This window comes from Setaria viridis, chromosome 7 (assembly GCF_005286985.2).
Source record: "Setaria viridis chromosome 7, Setaria_viridis_v4.0, whole genome shotgun sequence".
NCBI classification, from domain to species: domain Eukaryota; kingdom Viridiplantae; phylum Streptophyta; class Magnoliopsida; order Poales; family Poaceae; genus Setaria; species Setaria viridis.
The window spans coordinates 34,652,528-34,677,007 of NC_048269.2; the positions used below are offsets into that span (position 1 = coordinate 34,652,528).

Sequence of the window (24,480 nt, forward strand, 5' to 3'; positions counted from 1 at the left end):
AGCTGAGCTATGATCAGCTGGTAATACTTCTTGTGTTGGGACCTACCCATACGTGTCCGAGTTCTCGACTCGGCATGTGTGCTCACGTTTTTCTAGATTTATTCTAGGATTTAACCGGTATTTATTCTTTCTAAGTGACATGCTGATCTACCGACTTAGTCTCTCGGAGGTGTTCGTAGGGGTAAGGTTGCGTACGTGTATTTAAAGATGTGAGTGTCTACGTCTATACTGTGTTTTGCAATAGAAAAAGTAAGAGAAGGCACGAAATGGAACATATAAGATGCATATGTATTGTGTTTTGCAAAATAAAAAGTAAGAGAAGGCACAAAATGGAACATATAAGGCGAGAGAATGAATGGCAACAAAAGGATATGTCACACTCATTTTGTTTTTTGATGGTGCACTTATTTTTCTTTTCTCCGATCATAATTCCAAAGGATAAAGAATATCGTATTTTTATTTAGTCAAATTCAAGTTTATACAGAAGTGTATTAGCATCGATCTAACACATCATATAAGTAAATTATCAAATATATTTCACAATGGATCGAATTTTGTTCATTTGATATCGAAAATGTTATTGCTCATTTTTTAAATTTGGACCAGACATAGAATAGTTTGATTTACGACATATCAAAAGAATATTGTATTTTTATTTAGTTAAATTCAAGTTTATAGAGAAGTGAATTAATACCTAATACATCATATAAGTAAATTATAAAAATATATTTGACAACGGATCAAATTATGTTCATTTTATATCGTAAATTTTACTGCTCTCTTTTGAAACTTGGATCAAACATAAAATAGTTTTACTTACAACAAACTAAAATGACTTATAATATCTTATAGAAGAGGGAGTAAATTAAGATAGAAGAGGGATAAATTTTAGAGTCCATGTATTTCTTTCTTGCGCACATGACTTCATTGAATTAGACTCCATCATGACGCTTGATAGATTCATCCACATGATTAAAAAATGCTATTATAGATGGAAGGCCATGTATTTTCTGTTAACGTGGGAACATGGAAATCCATGTCAAGCAAGACACGTTAGATCTTTATGGAAATCCATATATAGTAAGGAAAGGAAATCAGCTTGTTTTGACTTGGACTTTTTTTATTTGTCTAGACCATTAGATCTTCATAAAATCCAACGGTCCATATTCTTCTCTTTTTTCGATTAACAATGTAATTTCTAAACCCTCTCGACGAACATGGTAGCTTCTTTTAACACTATTGTATTTAGATAATAGATTCTTAGCTCTGCTCGAAGTGGGTAGGGAAGCTATTTCTTAGGCACCAGTTTGTTTGGCACACTGTGGTAGTGGAAGGCTGGAACCACACATCCCGCCAAATCTCTACATCTACTACGTGTTACGGACAAACGTGTTGCCGACTCGAGTGCGCGTGCGACTTGAACCTCTCTGCCCCTGTGCCGGCGTTGCGACTTGCAACTTGCCTGCCCTCTCCTCGGCTCCTCGCTCGCCGCTTCCGCATTATAAATAGAGCTGCCAGCCTCGGCGCCACCATCACCAGCCATCCTCTCCCAGAGGCCAAACCCACCAGCAGCCAACCAGCACTCACTCACTCTATTCGAGCAGGCAGTACAGGCAGCTTCTCCGATCCTCTCGCCCTTGGACAACGCAGCCTAGTTTCAACTGTTGAAGCCACGGCAGAGATGAGGCGTTGCAGCCGTATCTCTTCGCCGCTCGCGGCTCTTGCCCTGCTCCTCCTCATCTGCCTCTTCCACTGCGCCGCAGCGGCTCGCCCCCTGCCTGTTTCTGTTGCTCCTCTGGTTATCCAAGGTACGGTTCGTGCTTCAATCGTAGCTTGTGCATGTGTATACGCTTTGCTCATCGATCCTATTACCAGCTCAGCGTTGTTCTAAGTTTCTGAGCCTCTTGCAGAGAATGGAGCCAAGGTGGCTGCAGATGATGAACCGGTGATTCAGAAAGACGCCGCGGCTAGTGGCGATGAGCTCCCATCAGTCGCTGAGACTGAGGTGATGGGAGCAGAGGAGGAGGCGGAGGAGCCGGCGTGCGAGGAGGGCAACGACGAGTGCCTGCAGAGGCGGCTGCTCCGGGACGCGCACCTTGACTACATCTACACCCAGCACAAGGGCAAGCCATGAGCCCGTGTGAGGGGGAGGACAGGCAGCTGCAGATCCTCATCTCGGTTGGTTGTTCTTGGTTGGGACTTGGGAGTCTGACGAGTACATGCTGCAAAGTTGACACAGGGAATCTCATCTAGTACATCTACCTTCTGCTAGGTTAATTATAAGTTCTGCCACTAATTAGTATCCGTGATCCATCTCTAGGATTAGTATATGCGTGTGTCCGTCACCTCGTTTGTACATCTCTCTATAATACATGCATGTTTTACCACTATTTTCTTCAAGGCTTTTGATTGTAATCGGCGCGGTATGAGATATATTGTAAAGCTGATCAGGTTTGTTCATGTGTGCCATACTGCCATGCCATGCGAGTGGTTTCCTTCTAACAAATGTAGGAGTACTGCCTACACTGCCTAGCTCTACTTATTCTGTTTTGTGTTGGTGTGATGGAGTTCCAAGTTATGAACAAACTCATGGCCGTGATTTTCTTCTCCTTAATTAATTAAATGGCAATTACCCTAGTATACTACGCACACTTGTGCTTTGCTTTATGGTGTCTGCGCCTGAATGTCTGTCTCCCTGTCCCGCCTCCGGGTCTGTGAGACTGTGACCCCTGTCAGATTCTCTGATGATCTCCTTCTTGTAAACAGTTTCTCCCTCTCTCTGCCTGTCCCTGATCTTCTTAATCCAAGAAAATAACCAATTTTTTATTACTAGCCCAAGAAAGCAAACATCGTGGTTGATCCAGCTACAGTAGCTACACTTACAGTCTACAGCACTAAATTATGGGCTCCCCGAGATTCCACATGATGGTCGGAGCGCGGTGGCTCATAAAAAGTAAACACCATGGCACCGTGCAGCTACAGCTCATCATTTTCTTATGTCTGAGGCTCTGGGCTGCTCCGGCAAAGAGAGACACGCAAAGATGCTCCTCAGACCAGATCAGATCAGTCCCCACATGACAGCCGTGGCAATCATTCAGTTTCTTTTCACACACAAGGAGTGCTACTGCTGGATTGCAAACTACATAGTACCAAGCTGAGGATGAAGCTTTTCTCTATCTTTTTTGTTCACAAGTAAATAAAGTAGCCGTGGTATCTGTGAAAGCCCTAGAGCTACGAGTAGTCAAAGTGATATACATGAAAGTGAAACACCATGTGCCAGCACTTGCCAATGTTACAGAGCCTATTGCTGCTGAGTCTACACGTTCCATTTCCAGACGACGGTCCACTTGCTTCAGCACTAGCCTACTCTGCTACTGATAAAGCGGACTAATCATGTAGTGCGATCACTTGTTTACATGAAATCCTAGCTTGAAATGCATGCGTTTTGGTTTGTGCAGGTCGAGTGCGTGGCCAATGCCCAATAGTGCCCACTCCATTATCTTATCAAGCTTAGCACGTAGAGTGAGTGATCCATCAGTGCTGGCAGCAGTGATCTCAGCCCCCTGTGTGCACCACTGTTTGCGGTACTAGTTTAGAGCAGCAGCTCAGGCTATAGTGCGCAGGGTTGGGGTTTTATTGGTTAAAGCAGCATGCCAGCTTATTGCACTAGATGTTTGTGTAGCATATATGTAGTATATGCTATAGATCAAACGATGGGCACTTTGTTGTAGTTGCTTCTTTTCCGGCAGGCCAGGGCCGTCAATGTGAACAAAGGGGTCGGCCACTTGCAAAGTTGCGGATTGGTGTGACCACTTTTTGCCCGCACAATCGATCATCTAGTGATGTGGTATCTTACTATCCGATCCCGGCCGGCCCTCGTGCACACGGACAGACAGATAGAGAGATCGATCTTGCACACTGTAGTGCTAGCTTGTAGATCATGCATGCAGATGATACCTGTCTGACCTGACCAGGGGAAAAATTCAGTTAACTTGGTCAGTGTTGGTTGCTGCATTGCAGTGGGTACGTAGGAATGTAGGATATATAGAGTAGCTATGTAGTGGCATGCATGTGTACACATCCAAATGTCGATCATATATCCCACACCTAGGCCGCAAAGTACATGCATGGCGCGTATACATGTATACATACGACCGTAGGTGGGTGATATATGCACTAGGCGTCTGCGTGTAGTACTCCGTACGTGTTTGTCGACAAGTGCGTCTGGTTTTCATCCATGAATCGCCCATCAGTACATCTTGAGAGCCCGGTTGAATTTCGGAAGGTAAATATTTCGGGCTTTCAGATTTTCAACTCTTAGCTAGGCAGGACGACGCGGTTTAACTTGTTTCCATTGACGGTGACAGTGACCATACAAAAGCGTAGTGGCGTCAAAATGAAAATGAAATGGAACTAATCCAGCAAGTGGCGGGTGTGACGGTGTTTAGAAAGAGAAGATGTCAGGCTCCGACCTAGCAGGAGACAATAGGTGTCAACCTGTGAGCTATTAGCACGTAGCGTGCCAATTGCCAGGTGACGAGTAAGCAAGCATGACCACTAACTGATCCATTGCAACAGCCGAGGAAGTTGTTCTATAGAGAGTATGCATATATATCCTGTAGTCATACAGGCATACCGATACCGGCATGCAGAATCAGGCTTCAACTCGATCGGAACGAGCTTTGATCCTCTGCAAGTAGTCGCACAATTTCTTTTGAGGTCCGTTAAATTCGCTAGTATCTTTGGGCCGGATCTATAGATACACTGCTGCTCTATCCAACCCAACAAATCAAAGGCACAATCATTCAAGCCCATCCCAGTACAATGCCATTTTAAGGTCCAGTTCAAAAATCAATCCTGTGGTTCTATCGGACTATGTATGATTAAATCAATCCACGAACGAACTGAAAAATGAAGAGGAGTGACTGCAAGAAACCTAGATAAAAAGAGAGGGATCGAGCTGCTCCCAGTAGAGAGAGGTAGACGAGGGCACGACCTATCGTTCGCCGGCGTCGACCACGCGATCTTCCTCTCGCCTCTCGTGAAGGAAAAGCGCAGCCACGCACACGGCAGCTGATGCAGCATCACCAGACCACCAGACCTGCTGCAGCATCTGCTTGGAGGACTTTGAGGATGCCGAAGACATCAGCGTGATGCCGTGCTCGGGCGGCCACGAGTTCCACACCAACTGCGTCGCCAAGTGGTTGGGGCAGTACAGCAACATGTGCCCTCTCTGCCGCCACGCGCTGCCCACGGCCGTGGATGACCGGTGAACAATATCGATGGATTAATCTTGCTCCATCAAATTTGCATCGGTCGTGTCGTCGTGGCAGCCAACCTCACGCTCACGCCGGACGCACGCGCGAGTCCTGTTCGCCACAGCCCGCTCTCGCCACGACGTGTGCACGCTCCCTTGTGGGCTCCCAGATAGCTCCAAGGACTAGATGTATTTTTTTACATTTTTTTTTGATTGAAAGATCAAGGACTAGATGAAATTGTTAGCATCTGACTTGATATTTGTACACGTGTAAATATGTAGTAACTTGATGATCAATAAAAGTGCGATTGGTTTTCTATCCCTCGCTGCTCAACGCTCCTCTATAGATCCCAGCGGGACGATCCCGTATCACTTCGTCCCCATGGCATGGCACTACTTTCACCAGGTGGCAAAAGAGACAGCAATAAGGCAGTTGACGGTTCGGATTTTACCAGGTGGATTTTACGAAGATCTGAATGGTGGCACTACTTGCTGTGAACCGAGCTGCGACACCCTGCCAGCCTACTAGGCTACTCTATGCTATCTTCTCCACTTTGGCTTATTAGCTACCATCCGGTTCACAGCAAGTGAGCCAAGTCTTGACTTCAAATTTAGCGGGTCTTTTGTTTCTTTCTTGGATATCTCATCTCTGCTACAAATTTATTTACGGCAAGTTTTCTTTCATATATCGTATCCATATCAAGCATGAAGCAATATCACACTTCACTTTCATCTCCAGTTGAGGAGACGAAAGCTGGTGAAAATGCCAGCAAAGTACAAAATATTCACAATAAGATCTGCATCAACTTGCTTCAAATCAGGCGCGAACGCAAAATAATCATTGAGTAGTCCAAAAACAACTCGAGTTGTAATGGATTCAGTTCAACAGGCATGGGCATATCTCATTATAAATCAAATAAAAAATCGCAAATGTGATGATACATACATCTTTGCGCAAGGATAATAAGTGGGTAACCCAAAACTCCTAAAAGAAAAACTTGAGGTTTTCATAGGCATACTACAACAGAACATAACTCCTGGGCATCACAGTCTTGATCTACAGTAGTTCTACAGGTGCAGGCTGTTCTTTTTCCTTATTATCGCGGCCTACTATCATTCATGTATCTCATTGGAATATTTATAAGCATGGAAAGCAGGCAGGCCATTACTGAATTCTGATCAATAGTCCGCCAGGCGTGGGTCTGTGCGACAAGGAAGGCTGCTTCGAGCCCCCAAACCTCTGCAACCGCAGCCAGCCTGCAATTTTTTGCACAAACACTTTGATTTGTAAGGTAACTAGGTAAGGGAAGCAACCATGAAATGTAATGTGTAATGCCTTGTAGCAACTTTCCTCTTCGACTATTTTTCATTTAGTGAGACTGGAAAATTTTGTTAAAAATGCCTTACCACTTGCGCTGCAAAAGGCAGCATCCTCTCTGGTGGCATGCTGGTGCATAAACCTAATCCCAAGAAAAAAAAGGAACAATCAGGCTGTGTAACAAAGATTTCAAAAATGTCTCAGTGGTCAGCAATCTGCAATCATCTCACCATACAGAACTGCTCCAATGAATGCATCTCCTGCACCGGTTGTATCTATGAGCTCATCAGGTGGTATGACTTCGGCCGTACCTAGCAGTAACCTGCCACTTATGGACCCTACTCCATCTGCACTTATTCTCAAATTTGCCTGAAAACAAGGACAGAAGCAGAAACAAATTTATTAGTTAAGTTACTATTCAAATTATAAATTCAAACATAATCAGTTATGAATTTCGAAACAGATTGCCATTTGATGGAGCTCCAGACAATGTGTTAGAAACGAAAAATCCGATGCATGTATTGACACTTATTTCAGATTAATATTTTGTTTTTAAATCAAGGAACTTCAGTTTATTTACAGCATGTCAGGCTTCTTTTATATTAGCGTACTGCAGTTCCTACCCTGTGATTATAGATTAATAAGCTCCAAGATGATAGAGGAATAGACTGAATATGGGAAAGCACACCCATACCATGTTACATATAAGGCATTATACCTTGGAAGTAATGCAGTTTGGCGTGTGAGAACTCTGTTCAACTTTCTTCTCTAGTGAGTCCAAGAGAGCCTCTACATCTATTTCCTCTGCCTCAAAAGCATCTGCAGTCCAAAAAGGAGAAAAAAGAACTGAATACTTTGCTGGCAAAATGCATAACCATGCTATCTAACTATATCTATGTAATCTCTAAAATGCTTAGCTAGTATTGACAAGCAGGCCTACAGTGAAGTTACCTATCATGCTTCTTTCAAGCATTAAGCAACCTTTCTCCCCTAGGGTTACAATAACAAATTTGATCAAAGGTAATCTTGAAAGCATAGACACTAAAGCAACTGGTATTGATGAGGCTCCTGTCCAGGCCTACAAATTTACAATAGCTGGAAAGAATAAAACCCACAAGATAACAGCAAACTGAAACTGCTTAATACATGCCAGTGATTCAAAATATCAGCATGATGGAATTTTCTTTGCCAATCACAAAATTCCATTGTGATAATCCAACTGCATATAGCCACGCAAAGCTTAACCATTGATGAAACTCCTATCTGAGCTGATTGCAAAGCCTTACGCACCACCACACCATGCATGGGATTACGGTAGTTACATAACATACACTCATACAGATATATTAGAGAGCAGAGACTACAGTAAAGCAAAGATAGAGATTGTTTGCGTTCCAATTTAACAATACTGAGCCTAATGTTACGAAAAATAAATAAAGATTTTGCCTAAGCCATGAGAAATGTAAGCATTCTATTTATACATGGAGGAAGTGATCAATAATAACACCTTTGCGGAAAAACTTGGCAATGGTCAGTTGGAATTCAGTAGTTATGCATTTCTGCAACGGAACAACTTACCTGGGGAAACTTTGCAGAACATACAACATAAGATGCAAAATTAAGAAGCTCGTCCAGTCCCTCCCTCTTTTTCTCAGCATCAATCAAAATAGGGATTTTTCTTTGACTTGCCTGCACTGGAGTGGATTGTCCCATAAATAAAGATGAGTCTCAGTAGCAGCATGGAGAAAATTTAGCCAAAAAAAGGCTTTTGTATGACATCAGAAGTCAGGTCGTTGAAGTGGAAGTTCCTATTTGGAGCCACATCTCAAATCTGTAAGCTATTTTTCCTGTGGAATGAGATGGTGAGGTGGGAAAATATTATTACCTCTTGTGCAACAACCAAAGCGGTGTCATGCAACCTCACATCAAAATAGACAATGTCTGCACCGTCCAAAGCGGCAGACAAGTTCTCCTTTGTGAGCTCCTCTGGCGACATTGGGGGATAACCAGGAGTGTGTATACAAGTACGAGTTTTCCTGAGGGGCAGAAGGGGACCCAATGAGCAGTATGACACTAAAAAGAAAATACAGTTGGCAGGAATGTGAGCTGTTTGTATGTCAAAACTAACGTTTGGTTATCAACAATGATGTAGGTGAAGGGCGTATTCCCGTCCTCGGCAACCTGCACATTCCAATGGCGGCAGTAATAAGTGATTGTGAGCAATTCACCATGGTGACGCGATTCTTACCAGCATGAAGGATGTGTCGATGCCATCGTCTTGCAGCTCCTTGAGAACGTTTCTTCCTTGTGCATCGTTGGCTACCTGGATCGGATTCATGGATTCATGGATTGGAAGCAAGTCGAGTCGAGTCGAGTCGCTGTTGAGAGAAGGGAATACTGACCTTGGATATGATCCTTGGGCGGAGGCCGAGGCGTGCCGCTGCAGTGAGGGCGTTGCCCGTGTTGCCGCCTCCCTGCACCTTGAGGGAGAGGCTGCGGATCTTGTCGTCGGGGTTGGGGAAGGAGGCGACCGTGGCCAGGTAGTCAACGGAGGCGGCGCCGCAGCCCAGCTGCAGACAAGCGATACTCCAGTGAGCAGTACGCTTATATAGCAAGGAAGGAGGAGAAGAATCCAATCGGAAGGGAAGGAGCGCGTACCACGATTGGATTGGGGGTGTCGGTGTCGGAGGCGGATGCCATGGCGGCGACGGGTGGGCGGTGATGAGGAGCGGGCAGCTGCAGCGGCAACAAGAAAGGCAACGATTTTTCATCAGCTGTTGCTTCCGACTGCAGAAGTGTTGGTGTTGACAGGCCAGAGGCTTACTAGCTGCTTAGCTAGCACAGTGCAGTGCTCCGAGGAAATCCAATCCTTTCTTCCTTCCAGTTTTTTATTTCAAAAAAAAAATCTTTCTTCCTTCCAAATTCCATTTTTTTAAAAAAAAATCTTTCTTCCTTCCAAATTCCATTTTTTTTCAAAAAAAAATCTTTCTTGCTTCCAAATTCCAATTCTTAAAAAAATCTAGTACAGTAGCAGACAAAAGCACATGAAGGTCTAATTCCAGACCCAGCTCTGCACTGGACTCGATTGGGCTGCAGCCCTACTACATGAACATTATCATCATTCAATACGATTTGTTTAATACGTGTGAGTTGGGAAATGGGTAAGGACTCCTAATTGCGGGCGGTCGAAATCAAATTTAGTTTTGCCAATTGATAATTAACTCAGCTCCTATTTGTATTGTATGACGGAGGACGAGTGGAGAGGAGAGAAATCCATGGCATTGATACTCCTATTTGTATTGTATGACAGCAGCGTCTGTTTCCTGCTGCTGCTCCGTTTCCGTCACATTTCTGGTTGACCTCGAAGCCCAGCATGCATATATCGGGCACATGACATTATTCATGAGATATTGATACCAAGCATCTCATCTTGGGCACATTATATTGTAATGAGGTCAACTCCGACCCCATCAAGAAAAGATATATGATGCTTGGTATTTTCATGTTTGAGTTTCGAGGTTACCTACGTCCCATCCATGCCAGTTTGAACTCTATACGGGGGAAAGGTCCTGCGTCGCTCCCCCCTCCCCCCGCGAGCGATGCGGGCAACACGGGCGGCGCCGCCAACCCCCCCCCCCCCCCCCCCCCCGAGCTACCTCGCTGCCGTCGGAGGGGATCGTCGAAAGCCCGTGCGGCTCCCGAGGATGGCAGCGGTGGAGCAACTTGGCCGGTGAGGGTCCTGTGCGTCGGGGCGGGACAGCGCAAGGAGAGGCCGGGCGGCAGCAGCTCGGATCCGGCCCCGCCGTGGGCGGATCCGGCTTCCCCGCCCCGGGATCCGTAACCCCTGACGCCCGCCGCTGGCACTGTCCCAGGGGTCGGGGAAACCACTGCGGGGCCCCTCCACCTCCGTCGTCTCGCCCTCCGTGTCCGTCGCGGCGCTGTGCTCCACTCTCCACCCCAGCTCCCCCGTTGCCACTCCTATCATCGACGCCACAGGTGCACCATGGTGCCGGTACGACTCTTGGCAGTAGCATAGGCAGCCGTGAACAAGGTGGTAGCCCGGGTGGAGGATGGCGAATGGTCTGCGCGGGGACCCCGGCCAGGGGTGAGGAGACCGCGCGTGGCGACAGCCTCGGCATGGGCGATGAAACCGCACGCAGCGGCGGACGGCAGTAGGGGCAAGGTGTCCCTGTGAAGGCGACGGGACGACAATGGCATGGTGGTGGCGCCGGCGTGGAGGAGGCGCTTCGCGCAGGCTACGTGTGGCGTGGCGTGGAGGACAGCGGCGCGGAGGTGACGCTGGCATGGAGGAGGCGTGGCGCACAGGCTACAAGCGGGGCGGCGCAGGGCTTGGCGCGAATTGAATTTCCAAGCAAATTAAAAACAAATTAAATTGTATGTGTAATATTGCGATCGAGCAATTAATTGAATTCCAAGCAAATTAAAAACAAGGTAGCAAGATGATTCTCACTGTCCAGTAGGTGAAGTAGGTGAAGAGCCAGGGTCTGCTGTCCCCCGAACAGCTCAGGGCTGACCTAACTACAAAAATGGTGCACAGCTTCAGAATCATCATCTAGCTAGTATCTCTAGCTATAGAGCATGTATGTGTAAGAATCATACATGCTCACAACTATAGGGACAGAGGAGGAAAAAAAGAAGAAGAGGATGACAGGTGGGCCCCCAGCTGATAGGTGGGGCTCACAACTAACGGTGTTAAAAGGACATCCATCCCAAACCTCTCAACCTTTTCAACCAAACAAAAGACAGGGTCCAACTCATCCCTCCCATCCAAACACGAGCTGGGTTCACTCTAACCCACATAAGGGGGTTGGCTCCGACCCGACCCATGTCGTCCCAAAACTAAACGCATGCTTATTTTTCATTCCACCGACGCCTCATCCGTCTGCCTCTCGACACCCACCCATCCGCCTCCTCCTCTGTCGACTCGCCAGGCAGGGGCACCGTGGTCACCCGCCGCTTGGCTCGGACGCCGCTTGAGCCGCGCCTACCCCACCCCGCCGCGCCACAGCGGGGGTAGGGGCGGGGGCAGCTGTGGCGCGGCGGGGTGGGGCACGCGCGGCTCGGGCGGCGTCCGAGCCAAGCGGCGGGCGACCGCAGCACCCCTGCTTGGTGAGTCGGGAGAGAGGGACAGAGGAGGAGGCGGACGGGTGGGTGCCGAGAGGCAGACGGATGAGGAGGCTTCGGTGGAATGAAAAATAAGTTTGGTTTTGGGACAACGTGGGTTGGTCGGAGCCAACCTCCTTCTGTGGGTTGGAGTGAACCCAGCTCGTGTTTGGATGGGAGGGATGGAGAGGGATGGATAGGACCCAGTCTTTTGTTTGGTTGAACAGGTTAAGAGGGTTGGGATGGATGTCCTTTTAACACCATTAGTTGTGAGCCCCACTTGTCAGCTGGGGCCCTACTTGTCATCCTCTTTTTTTCCTCCTCTAGTTGAAGAGGTTGAGAGGGTTGGGATGGATTTTAACTGCGGCACTCTTGGTGATAAGCCTTCGGCGATCTAATCCGGTATATTCGAGGCTGGATCCAGTTTTTTCTTCCGGATCTATTCGGGGATATGCCATTCCTGCAGTGCGTGGGTTCAAGAAACCTTGTGTCCAGATCCCGCAACCAACAACCTTCCAATCAGACCTCATCAGATGTGCGACAGGGTGGCAGCATGGTCGGACCTCATCAGATGTGCGATAGGGTAGCAGCATGGTGGACTTGGCGTGGCGTCGGCCATGACACGACACGCATCTAGGCCTTGCCACGATTGGCCCCTGCCCTAGCACGATGGGCGTGAGTCGCGGTGGCGGCGGATGGCTCTCGATAATGATGGCCTGCAGTCGTGGGTGTGCTCGGCACTATCAGCAGCTCGGTGAGGTACCTTTTGTACTTTTTTGCTTAGGCTGCTGTTGGCATGGCGTGGTAGAGGTCGGGTTGAAAGCCTTGTCGATGACGCCTGCAAGTGCCTCCTTAGAGGCGACTTGTTTGCACCTCCCCATATGGTCATGTTTCAATTCTCTATGTGCCAACGATGATGGTGCTATTGGCATCATGTTCTTCATGAAGACGTTGTCGTGGAGATCCATCTGATGTTTCGACATTCTCTATTCTTGCTCGGCTGCTCATGGGTGATCTTCCTTCGTCACTTTGAGGTTACCTATAGCGGAATATATCGGATGCGATTTATTAACGTGGCGTGAGGACATAAGTAAGACCGTACATTTGACAAGATGAGCAATTAAGTCTTTGGACATTTTTCATCAAGGATGATGGATAAGCAATATTAGACATTGCAATATTAAGCATTGCTTATAATTATTCTCTTTTAACGTACACTTCCTCCTTTTATATATTCTTTTAATGAACAGCTATTGAGCTGAAGAATTTGTAAGAACTTGGTTGTGTGTGTTTATTGCGGAGGCCGGATGTATTTCCATCTTCTAAAAAATTGGCCAGCTCCCCATCAAAGATTAAATCAGCGTTGTGGCCGTTGAACTCGTCACGGCCATGGCTTGACATCAACCGCGCCCTCTGGATTGGATCTTGGCACAAAGGTTGTCTCCAATCTGGGCTCCGGTCAGCTGGCTCGAGATCAGGGACAGTTGGACGATGCAAACTTGTAGCAGGACCAGCGAGCACAGGAAGCTGCCCTTACTCATCAAGAGGAGCAGAGGGGCAAGCAGTGAGTGGGAGGTGGGAGAGGTCGAGGACGGCGACGACGCCGGGTGGTGGATCTCTGGCGAGAGCAGAAGAGCGTGCGCGGGGGTGATGGTGAATCCGAATCCTCTTGGCCTGCCGCTATGGAAAGCCTAGATCGAGTATCTTGGGGGGGAGGGGGGGCATAAAAAACACGCTCGTCGGTTTTGATCTGATTGGTATGTTTCACTCGGTTGCTATGAGACCTGGCGAGGCACGTTTTCGTGTCAACATGATGGCATACATTCTTGTTGGTGAATATAAGCATAATTAGTATTTTACGCACGGGCAGCCCGTGCTAGTGCATACTCGAGAGACATCACGACACCATGGAAATCATCCAGAATTGAAGCACAAGTGTAGAACAACATTCGGTGAAGCAACAACACTTAATCAGATACAAGAGCAGGTAACGCCAGTCATGCTCTCAACAATATAGTTCTGGTCAAAATGCGACATCGTTGCAGTCTGCGCTGAAGCTTGAACCATATACTGCTAATATTTCCACAGATGCCATACATAACAAAAGGCAAACAAATTTACAGGGCACAAACAGCCGCTGGCAGGTGAGATGTAAGAGGGCTATGCTATTCGTTACGAGTCAGATTCTCCAGCAAGTTCGTCTGGCGATAAGTCGGACGCTTCAGGTTTCCTGTAATCAAGCATTTCCGGGCAGTAACGCCTGGCAAGCACTTCCACTTGCTCAATGAAAGGCTTCTCTCTATGGCCGCCGATCATGCGGACCATCTGGTTCCACCGTTGACGGCAAAGCTCCCCAGATCTGAGTGTGAAATAACCCATTATTGTAACTGACATGGACAAATACCAGTTGTTTTAATATTATAGGGACCATTTATGAAAATTACTACACTACCAACAGACTGTTGAAGCAAAGTCAGCGATCAATTCACCTGTGATCAAGAAGTCTCTCCCAGTCAACGTCTTCAAAACAAACAGCGTCACCCTTTTGAAGCCTGGTTTGTTGTTAAGAAAATTCAGCCCATGCTATATATCGTGATAACAAATATCGAAAAGAAAAAATTCTACCAGGACAAAACAAGATAATGCGACTAGGTGACACCAACAGGAGGACTGGGCACTGGGCTATAATCTGAACATAGCAAATACCATCCACACATTGTCATTCAGATACATGTTGACAAAACCCCCTTCGTCCAAAAAAGACTTGTGTTTCACTCTATTCATTAAGAGTTTGTGCACAAAAAAAGGAGCTACAAGTAAGGGTCATGAAATCACCTTTACAGAGTATTAGACTTACATGGAATTGGTATGGAATTAGAGAGGATTATTTGCCCGGTTCTAGAGTACACGGGCAAGTTGGACTAAATCAAAAGGAGAGTCCAAATACAGACCATTTCCTTACTAAAACAATATATTTATAATTCATAGGCACTTTCAGGTCAGATCATAATCATAGCCCAAACATCTAGCAGATGATATGTAACATTTAATTACGACATGGTATTCAATATGTAAACTATAGAAACTTACGCTTCCATCAACAGATAATCATCAATATCTGCCCAGTTTCCTTCTTTAACCAGTGGCGATGCTAATTGCTGGTACCTGTTATGCATAAGTTTCATTTAAAGACTATGTCCGATGGTAGCATATTCATATATAAGTTGAAAAATTAGTACAGACAAAACAATTGCATTTTACAGAAGTGTCAATACAAGCATGTTAGCTAAGAAAGTTTGAAAATTAGTAATTATAATAATTCAATTCCTAGCAGAATCTGTACACTGAACAGATACTCAACATTGCACTAAATAGTGTGTTCTAACTTCTATAAACAGAACTGATGCAATGCATGGGCATTCAGCTTTGAAGATGTCCCAGTCAGTTTGAGGAAGATAAAGGCAGACCAATATAAATAAAAATGCAGAAAACCTGAATCTACTCCCTCCGGTTTCAAACTTATGATGTTAGGACAGCTTAATCAGTTCAGTCAAGGGAATACAAAATTAGGCACAGATTCAAAGAGGAAATTATGTTATGCATTAAATAGCTAGCAACAGACTAACCACTTCAAGCAGCAGTCCTTGTTGTTACGGGTGGTTAATTTTTCACTGATGGCCTCCCAGGAAATGTTATCTCTTAGCTGTCACAAAAGTAAACAAAATCACTTGATTGTATAGAATTAAGGAATGAAACAGTATGAAAGAGCACTGATGGAAGATTGTAAACATGAAATCTGGTTGCAAAGCATATCATGGACAACAATAAAGAATCACACACCTGGCGATGAGTAGGAGCAATCTTTTGGTGTGCTTTCACACGCAAGTCCAAATTTACCAAATCAAACAAGTTTTGGTATTCATCCTGAGTCCAAGTCCCTGAATATTTAATTTACCAATTAAAGAGGTCATTGGTAAACTCAATTCTAACTCTTATATTATATGATGAAACTTCCTTCACGGTAGAAAAAACATGGAACACATATTTTGACTGTGAAGCTCTGTTTACTCAAAATTTAATTGGTACATCCCTTGAAATTTTCTCTTTCCATTTAATAGGTGCATGCGATTTCAAGTTACATGAACCAATATCCCAAATAAATGATGTATGTAATTATCGCATTGGGCATGCCTCTACTTCATAACAGCATATACTCTAACCAACCATCTCTACCGAAAATAAGGGATATCAACTCCAAAGATGCAGCTGCAACTATTGAGAACTCTGGTTCATACCAAGTTTCAAATCAAAGGATAAACTACGAACCATAAGGACATTCTGTGAAATTATCTCTTCTAATGAAATCTGAAATATAACACATGTTATGAAAAAAACCAAAATAAACTACAGGAAAAAGTTGCTCTACAGCTAAATCCCAGAATCTTTTTTTACTACACCAATTTTCCTGAGTGCCATAGAAATAATGCAAGTTCCGGAAGAGTGTACAGAATAGAATAATGTAGAGATTTATAATTGCAATAAATGAAAAAAAACATTTATGTGAAACACTGATGAATCAGCTAACAAATTGTGACAAATGATAAGCTTATAAGTCATAGCAGTGATAAACACCTTTTTTTAAATTTTTGGGTTTCATTCGTCTCCATGTGTCTTTTACATGGATTTCGCTCTTTCCAAGTTCTGTTGCCAATTCCTTCCAACCTGTGCCATTCTTTTCAACAAACCTGTGTAATGCACGACAATCTTAGCCATATGAAGACAGTCAGAAAACAAGATCCTAAGGCTACTCCCAAGTCCCAATACAAGAGTGATACAAGGTGTTGTTTCTGAGGGTCCCAATGCAATTAATGTTGTATGTTGCTGTCTACGACAATGGACCCAAACCAATTATCGAGGAAATAACTCCACCCAGTGCTACTGTGCAGTTTTCAATAGTTGGATTTTGTGCCTAAGCTGTATCTCCACGAAGATACAACTTTCAACGCTCTCATTAATTTACTACCAACTCAGCAAAAATCTTACATGGCAGATCATTTAATGCGCATGATAGTAAGGATTGGAGTAGCCTAACATTACTTCTCAAGATAAATGCCAAGAAAGTATGCTGCAGTAAGGGTGGTGTTGCAACAGCTAGGGTCTATTATGCAGTAAGTACATGACAGTGGTACCGAGAGATAAAATACCATATTTAAATCTTATACACAAAGTACCAAAGTAATTAGCTCACCTTTTGCTCAAGTTTGTGAACAAGATCTTAAACGGAAATATATGGGGAATGCAGAGAGCTATATAGCATATTATCTTACATGCCAATATGCCATCGTAGTTAATTTGACTTCAAAAATGAAGTGCTAGTAGTTATCTCTTCATCTCTTAGCACAAATTTGGATAGTAAAGAATCAAGATAGAATTAATGACTAGCGTTCATGTAATCTGATTTTTTGGTTGAGTCCCACAGCACACAAAAATATAGAAACATGGATTCAGGCAAACCACATCAGAGAATATGATTCTTTCTCAACATCAAATAAGTAACGCTAGCATGGTAATGGACAAAATAAAATAAAGTTCATATGATATCAGCAGGAGAATTTTATGGTACCGTCGAATTATCTCATACTCCTCTGGAGTCCATTTACGTTCATCACTTCTATAAAGTAAAATCCGCGCTCGTTTGTACACAGCCATCACGGGTCTATGAGGTAATGATTTTGCTGCAACAAAAATTATGAATAAGCCATCTACTACCAAGATCAAGAAAGCGTACACGTCGACTAACGAGATTCAAGCAATGTTACATTATTCACTAGCTGATTTCCCAAATTATATGCAAAGTACATATTCTGTGAGAACAAAGCTTGCAGTCAACTACTGTTTTCAGCATATGAGCCTAAAGATTAATTTCAATTTGTATTTGTAGACTTACATGTGTAACTGATATTATCATAAAAGGGCAAGACAATATAAGAGGGGAAATGTAAAAGGAGATAGCACTAGATATTTTTTGCATACCTATTTCAGCCCAACAACCCCTGGTCTCTGGATATTTTTTGCACTCCCGAATCATCTCTAACCCTTTCTCTCCCAACTGGTTTATCTATACAGAGAGACAAATTAACATAATTGAAGTTTGGACCATGATGAGCATGTAAAGTCACACATTTATTTATTGGTAAATAGAACAAAGTAGGAACAAGATATAACATCCAAACTCCAAAATAATTAAAATACAGAGCTTACTATCTAAATATGGAACAACAAAATACCTAAAAGGTACCGGTTAAGAGTCTATAAATAACATCCTGAACTCCCCCATTGAAGTTAACGCAAAAAAGATGAGATAAATAAGCATAGTAAAAGCTGGATTACGTTAATGTTGAATGCTCAGTTGAAGTTTCTTGAAAGTGAAGATATGCAAATATAAGTGCAAATAACTGAAAGTAGTCTTGTAAGTGCAAATATAAGTGCAACATGACAAGTTCATTTCATCAATATGTCTAATATTTGAACAAATAACTGAAAGTAGTCTTGTAGTAAATAGGTTGAACTTGAACAAAGAATTTTCACAGTCCATCTATGTAAAGTTAAAGAACCACATCGCTGAGTAACAAATAATTGTAAGCACTATCTCATACTTCCATGTCTAGATCATGGTTTCCAGTCTATAAAGTATGCTAATAGCCTAATACACGATCATACGCTTATTAGCAAGCAAAGGTGTTCAATAAACATGCATAACTTATGAAACGAACAATACAAACTATAAAGCAAGAGAAGATACCTCTGAATATTTCTGGATGGCTTCCATTAGTTTCACATCTTCCTCATGAGTAAACCGTTGGCCATGCACCAGTTCAGAATCACCACTCCCATCACCCTCTTCATCACCACCACCACCATCTATTTTAAACACCTCCACATCATCAGTGAAGCTCACTCGTTTACCCTTGTCCTTTCCATGTGCCACATTTACTTTTTTACTTTTGCCACCATCATTGTCATCCTTACTCGTTTTTTTCTCTTTGTTGCAACTGTTCCCATTTCCAGCTGGTATATTCTGACTTAGGTCTACACCAACATTATCTCTCTCATTTCCCCTCTTTTTCTTGCCCTTTGTCTTCTGCCCCATCATTGACATGTCAGCTTCATTGCCCTCTTCCAAGGTAATTGAACGCTCATTCCTTTTCTTCTTCTTATCGCCCCTTGAAACAATTTGATCATCACAAGAACCATTTAAGGAAGTCTCACCATCCCGGTGTTTTCGTTTGCCCTTCTTCGACATACTATCATGTTCTCCTTTTCCCATGTTCCTTTCTACATACCCTGACCCAACACTTACATCACTAGCATCAAGTATCTGCTTCTGGCTGATAGTGTCAGCCTCTTTATCTTTCTTCTTTTTTTTCCTGTCTTCCTTCACATCACTTTTGCTCATGATGTCTTCTGCATGCTCCAAGCATGGTTTTTCAGCCATCTCAGCCAAAACTTCAGCTTGCTCTATCTCAACACTATGATTCATGTCATCAGATTGAATTGATCCATAGCCATCACCCCCATGACCCTGGGCCTTGTCTTTCTTTCCCTTTCTCTTCCCCTTGTCTTTCTTGCTCCGGTGGCCTTTTTTCTCCCCCTTGCTGCCTATCACAACCTTCTCTGCAGCAGAAACCCTCTCCATTGAGTATTTGATGCTGGCCCAAACATTCAAGAAATGAACTGATATTAGTATTCAGTGCGGTCATGCAAGTCCAATACCTAGAATTACAATAGATCCATCTCATCATAGGCCAAGCATGGAATTGGAAGATTATTGGTGCAGCCTGAAAATATGACTCTGTGTTTTAGGCCCTTTAGGGTTGATAAGAAGAATCCCTGTCCAATTCAACAAAAGTAAATTTTAGCATGTATGTTTTGAGCAGTTGAATTTAGCTACACTAGAAGTGTTCGTGACTGCTTTTTTTTAATTCAGAATATAACTGTGGAGTGTGGACCAGGAAAGTTTGGTAGTAACACAAACACGATACCAAGTTAGGGGCTTTGTCGATCCTTGGAACAGAGCATAATCCACGGATTCACACAAAAAGGACAAATCACAAGCAAGGAAAAAATAAGCATAATCCACGGATTCACACAAAAAGGACAAATCACAAGCAAGGAAAAAATAACTGAGAGAGACGAGTAGCCTACCTCGTCCAAGGTCCTGCTCGAGTGGCCGTCGGTGCCTGCTCCTGAGCTCTGCAGCCGCAGCCACAGTCGCCTGGACAGACACGGGGCCGCCCTAGCAGATTCGCCGCATGCGACGCCGCCTGCACTCCCCCAACTCCCTCGCGAGCGCCTGCGTTCGGCCGCGGTGGAGGGGATATGCTGTGGAAGAGGAGGTCGGCGGGGTTGGCGGCAGGGAAAGACGGGCGGTTTGGTGGGAGGAGGCCGGCCGGCGGGGTGGGGGATTGGGACTGGGAGGAGAGGCGGCAAATGAGTGAGCGGAGCGAGTGAAGGAGTCACGACGCCGGCGAAGTCTAACGGCTAGGGTTTGGAATAGCAGTTCGGCAGCAATGTTATAGACGGCACAGGCCGGACGGCGCCGCACACCCGTCCGACTTGCTGCAGCACGCGACGAGAACGGGGTGCGGGGCGGCGCGGCAGCGGCGGCCGGGGGGGCGGTTTCCTTAGAGAACGGGGTGCTGGTGTAGGCACCCGTAAGGAGAGGCCCTGGAGAAGCCGCAGGCGTGGAGGGCGGAAGCGTCCAGGCGGAGCCGCCGACGGACAGAGGGAGTGGAGCGGCGCGGGTGTGGCGGCGGGCCGGCGGCGCGGGATGGGGTTCGGGTGAACTGGGATGGGAAAAGGGCCGGAGGTGGGGTTATTGGGCCGGAGGGGAAAGAGGTTTCAGAATTGCCATTTACCCTAGCTCATGGCCCCACCTGTCACTCTCTCCTTCCCTGTCTTCTTCTTCCTCACGAGCTAAGGAGCAACGGTGGATGGGGGCTGGCAGTGTGATGGGCGCGGGCCAGGGGAGGTGGCGCGCCGGCTAAGAGGAGGCCTCGCATATTAGCCAAGAGGAGGACAGTCGCAGGCCGCCGAGCCACCAACACGCGCAACAGCGAGGCGCGGGATAGGGGCCGTCGGAGTTGCAGAGGCGTGCGGTGTGCCGACCGGGAGGAGCTCGCACGTGGTGCCGGGCAGTGGCAGCGTAGCACAGGCCAGGCTTAGGCCGGGCGATGCCGGAAGCTAGATGGAGGCGGCGCGCCAGCCAGAGACCTTGGGGGCAGGGGTTTTGCTGGACCTTGGGGTTGGGGTCGTCGCCGATAGTACTCCACCGAGTGGATCTAGCTTGCCATCCAAGGGCGGGGCGGGGCGGGAGCGGCTGTGGCGCGGCGGGGTGGGGCAGGCGTGGCTCGGGCAGTGTCCGAGCCAAGCGGCGGGCGACCGCAGCGCCCCTGCCTGGTGAGTCGGGAGAGAGTGGACAGAGGAGGAGGCGGACGGGTGGGTGTTGAGAGGCAGACGGATGAGGAGGCGTCGGAGGAATGAAAAATAAACATGCGTTTGGTTTTGGGACGACGTGGGTCGGGTCAGAGCCAACCCCCTTTCTGTGGGTTGGAGTGAACCCGGCTCGTGTTTGGATTGGAGGGATGGGTTGGACCCGGCCTTTTGTTTGGTTGAAGAGGTTGATAGGGTTGGGATGGATGTCCTTTTAACACCGTTAGTTGTGAACCCCACCTGTCAGCTGGGGGTCCACCTGTCATCCTCTTTTTTTTTTCCTCCTCTATCCCTGTAGCTCTATAACTGTGATAGGCCAAGCATGGAATTGGAAGATTATTGTTGCAGCCTGAAAATATGACTATGTGTTTTAAGCCCTTCAGGGTTGATAAGAAAAATCCCTGTCCAATTCAACAGAACTAAATTTTAGCATGTATGTTTTGAGCAGTTGAATTTAGCTACACTAGAAGTGTTCGTGACTGTTTTTTTTTTAATTCAGAATATAACTGTGGAGTGTGGACAAGGAAAGTTTGGTAGTAACACAAATACGATACCAAGTTAGGGGCTTGGTCGATCCTTGGAACAGAGCATTATCCACGGATTCACACAAAAAGGACAAATCACAAGCAAGGAAAAAATAACTGAGAGAGACGAGTAGCCTACCTCGTCCAAGGTCCTGCTCGAGTGGCCGTCGGTGCCTGCTCCTGAGCTCTTCAACCGCAGCCACAGTCGCCTGGACAGTCGTGGGGCTGTCCTAGCTGATTCGCCGGATGTGACGCTGCCCGCACTCCCCCAACTCCCTCACGAGCGCCTGCGTTCAGCCGCGGCGGAGCAGATATGCTATGGATGAGGAGGTCGGCGGGGTTGGCTGCAGGGAAAGACATGCGGTTTGGTGGGAGGATGCCGGCCGGCAGGGTAGGGGATTGGGACTGGGAGGAGAGGCGGCAGAGGAGTGAGCGGAGCGAGTGGGGGAGTCACGACGCTGGTGAAGTCTAACGGCTAGGGTTTGGAACAGCAGTTCGGCAGCAATGTTATAGGCGGCACACGGCGGATGGCACTGCACACCTGTCCGACTTGATGCAGCACGCGACGAGAATGGGGTGCGGGACGGCGTGGTGGCGGTGGTCGGGGGGGCTTAGAGAACGAGGTGCTGGTGTTGGCACACGGAAGGAGAGGCCCTGGAGAAGCCACAGGCATGGAGGATGGAAGCGGCCAAGCAGAGCCGCCGACGGATGGAGGGAGTGGAGCGGCGCGGGTGTGGCGGCGGGCCGGCGGCTCGGGATGGGAGTCGGGTGAATTGGGCATGGGAAAAGGGCCGGATGTGGGGTTATTGGGCCGGAAGGGAAAGAGGTTTCTTAGAATGAATTGTCGTTGTTACCCTGGCTCATGGCCCCACCTAACATTCTCTCCTTCCCTGTCTTCTTCTTCCTCACGAGCCAAGGAGCGACGGGGGATGGGGGCTAGCGGTGTGATGAGTGTGGGCCAGGGGAGGCGGTGTGCCAGCTAAGAAGAGGCCTCGCGTACCAGCCAAGAGGAGGACAGCCGTAGGCCGCCGGGCCACCGACGGGCGCAACGGCGTGGCGCGGGATGCGGGCCGTCGGAGTTGCATAGGCGTGCGGTGTGCCGGCCAGGAGGAGGTCGCACGTGGTGCCGAGCGGCGGTAGCGTAGAGCAGGCCAGGCTCAGGCCGTGCGATGCCGGAAGCTAGATGGAGGCGGTGCGTCGGCCGGAGACCTTGGGGGTGGGGGTTTTGCTGGACCTTGGGGCTGAGGTCGTCGCCGACAGTACTCCACCGAGTGGATCTAGCTGGCCATCCAGGGACGGGGGCGGCTGTGGCGCGGCGGGGTGGGGCAGGCACGGCTCGGGCGGCATCCGAGCCAAGCGGCGGGCGACCGCGACGCCTCGGCCGGGCGAGTCGATAGAGAGGGAGGTGGACGGGTGGGTGTTGAGAGGCAGACGGATGAGGAGGTGTCGGTGGAATGAAAAATAAGCACGCGTTTTGTTTTGGGACGACGTGGGTCGGGTCAGAGCCAACCCCCTTCTGTGGGTTGGAGTGAACCCAGCTCGTGTTTGGAAGAGAGGGATGGAGAGGGATGGGTTGGACTCAATCTTTTGTTTGATTGAAGAGGTTGAGAGAGTTGGGATGAATATCCTTTGAACATGCGTTTTATATAATGGTAGAGCATGTATGATTCTTACACATACGTGCTCTATAGCTAGAGATACTAGCTAGATGATGAATCTGAAGCTGTTCACCGTTTTTCTAGTTAGGTTAGCCCTGAGCTGTACGGGGACAACAGCCCAGGTTCTTCACCTACTGGACAGTGAGATTCATCTTCCTACCTTGTTTTTAATTTGCTTGGAAATTCAATTAATTGCTCAATCGCAATATTACACATACAATTCAATTTGTTTTTAATTTGCTTGGAAATTCAATTAAGTGCTCGCTCGCCGGCAGCCATCCTCCTCACGCCACGCCCTGTGCCGCCCCAAGCGCAGCCTGTGCACCGCGCCTCCTCCGCGCTAGCGTTACCTCCGCACCAGCGTCACCTCAGTGGCAGCAGGGGAGCTAGGGTGGAAAGTGGAGCAGAGCCCCGCGACGGACGTGGAGGGCGAGATGGTGGAGGTGGAGGGGCCCCGCATCAGCTTCCCCAGCCCTTGGGACAGCACCGGCAGCGGGCGTCGGGGGTTACGGATCTGAGGGCGGGGAAGCCGGATCCGCCCACAGCGGGGCCGGATCCGGGCTGCCACCGCCCGGCCTCTCCTTGCACTATCCCCCCCCCCGGCGCACAAGACCAGCCAAGTTGCCCTGCCGCTGCCATCCTCAGGAGCTGCACGGGCTTCCGGCGACCCCCTCCGACGGCAGCGAGGTAGCTCGAGGGGGGGGGGGGGTGTTGGCGGCGGCGCCGCCCGTGTTGCCCGCATCGCCCGCGGGGGGAGGGGGGAGCGACGCAGGACCTTTCTCCCGTACAGAGTTCAAGCTAGCATGGATGGGATGTAGGTAACCTCGAAACTCAAACATGAAAATACCAAGCATCAGATATCTTTTCTTAATGGGGTCGGAGTTGACCTCATTACAATATAATGTGCCCAAGATGAGATGCTTGGTATCAATATCTCATGAATAGTGTCATGTGCTCGATATATGCATGCTGGGCTTCGAGGTCAACCAGAAATGTGACGGAAACGGAGCAGCAGCAGGAAACAGACGCTGCTGTCATACAATACAAATAGGAGTATCAATGCCATGGATTTCTCTCCTCTCCCCTCCTCTCCTCTAGTCCTCTGGT

General features: G+C 47.2%; 3 protein-coding genes across 4 annotated transcripts; 1 reads left to right on the forward strand and 2 right to left on the reverse strand.

Moving 5' to 3' along the window:
- The first annotated feature begins 1,521 nt into the window (after positions 1 to 1,521).
- LOC117862398 (phytosulfokines 5) lies at positions 1,522 to 2,460 on the forward strand. Its single transcript, XM_034745859.2, has 2 exons — positions 1,522 to 1,808; positions 1,911 to 2,460. The coding sequence occupies exons 1-2, from the start codon at positions 1,682 to 1,684 to the stop codon at positions 2,132 to 2,134; spliced, it is 351 nt and encodes a 116-aa protein (XP_034601750.1). The 5' UTR covers positions 1,522 to 1,681; the 3' UTR covers positions 2,135 to 2,460.
- A 3,673-nt stretch (positions 2,461 to 6,133) lies between these two features.
- On the reverse strand, positions 6,134 to 9,392 carry LOC117862393 (uncharacterized). The gene is made up of 11 exons (XM_034745854.2): positions 9,234 to 9,392; positions 8,978 to 9,145; positions 8,824 to 8,898; positions 8,704 to 8,756; positions 8,461 to 8,611; positions 8,154 to 8,264; positions 7,527 to 7,653; positions 7,294 to 7,394; positions 6,806 to 6,944; positions 6,665 to 6,717; positions 6,134 to 6,514 (listed from the first exon to the last, which is right to left on the reverse strand). The coding sequence occupies exons 1-11, from the start codon at positions 9,273 to 9,275 to the stop codon at positions 6,437 to 6,439; spliced, it is 1,098 nt and encodes a 365-aa protein (XP_034601745.1). The 5' UTR covers positions 9,276 to 9,392; the 3' UTR covers positions 6,134 to 6,436.
- A 4,260-nt stretch (positions 9,393 to 13,652) lies between these two features.
- LOC117862390 (DNA-binding protein REB1) lies at positions 13,653 to 20,534 on the reverse strand. 2 transcript variants are annotated; one of them, XM_034745850.2, is made up of 11 exons: positions 19,905 to 20,532; positions 19,473 to 19,589; positions 18,502 to 19,373; positions 17,733 to 17,817; positions 17,323 to 17,434; positions 16,332 to 16,444; positions 15,540 to 15,637; positions 15,326 to 15,402; positions 14,790 to 14,864; positions 14,189 to 14,251; positions 13,653 to 14,058 (listed from the first exon to the last, which is right to left on the reverse strand). In XM_034745850.2, the coding sequence occupies exons 3-11, from the start codon at positions 19,237 to 19,239 to the stop codon at positions 13,872 to 13,874; spliced, it is 1,548 nt and encodes a 515-aa protein (XP_034601741.1). In that variant the 5' UTR covers positions 19,240 to 19,373; positions 19,473 to 19,589; positions 19,905 to 20,532; the 3' UTR covers positions 13,653 to 13,871. The 2 variants fall into 2 exon arrangements, with proteins under 2 accessions (XP_034601741.1, XP_034601738.1); XM_034745847.2 differs by lacking the exon at positions 19,473 to 19,589 and having other exon boundaries at positions 18,502 to 19,408; positions 19,905 to 20,534.
- Positions 20,535 to 24,480: the final 3,946 nt, after the last annotated feature.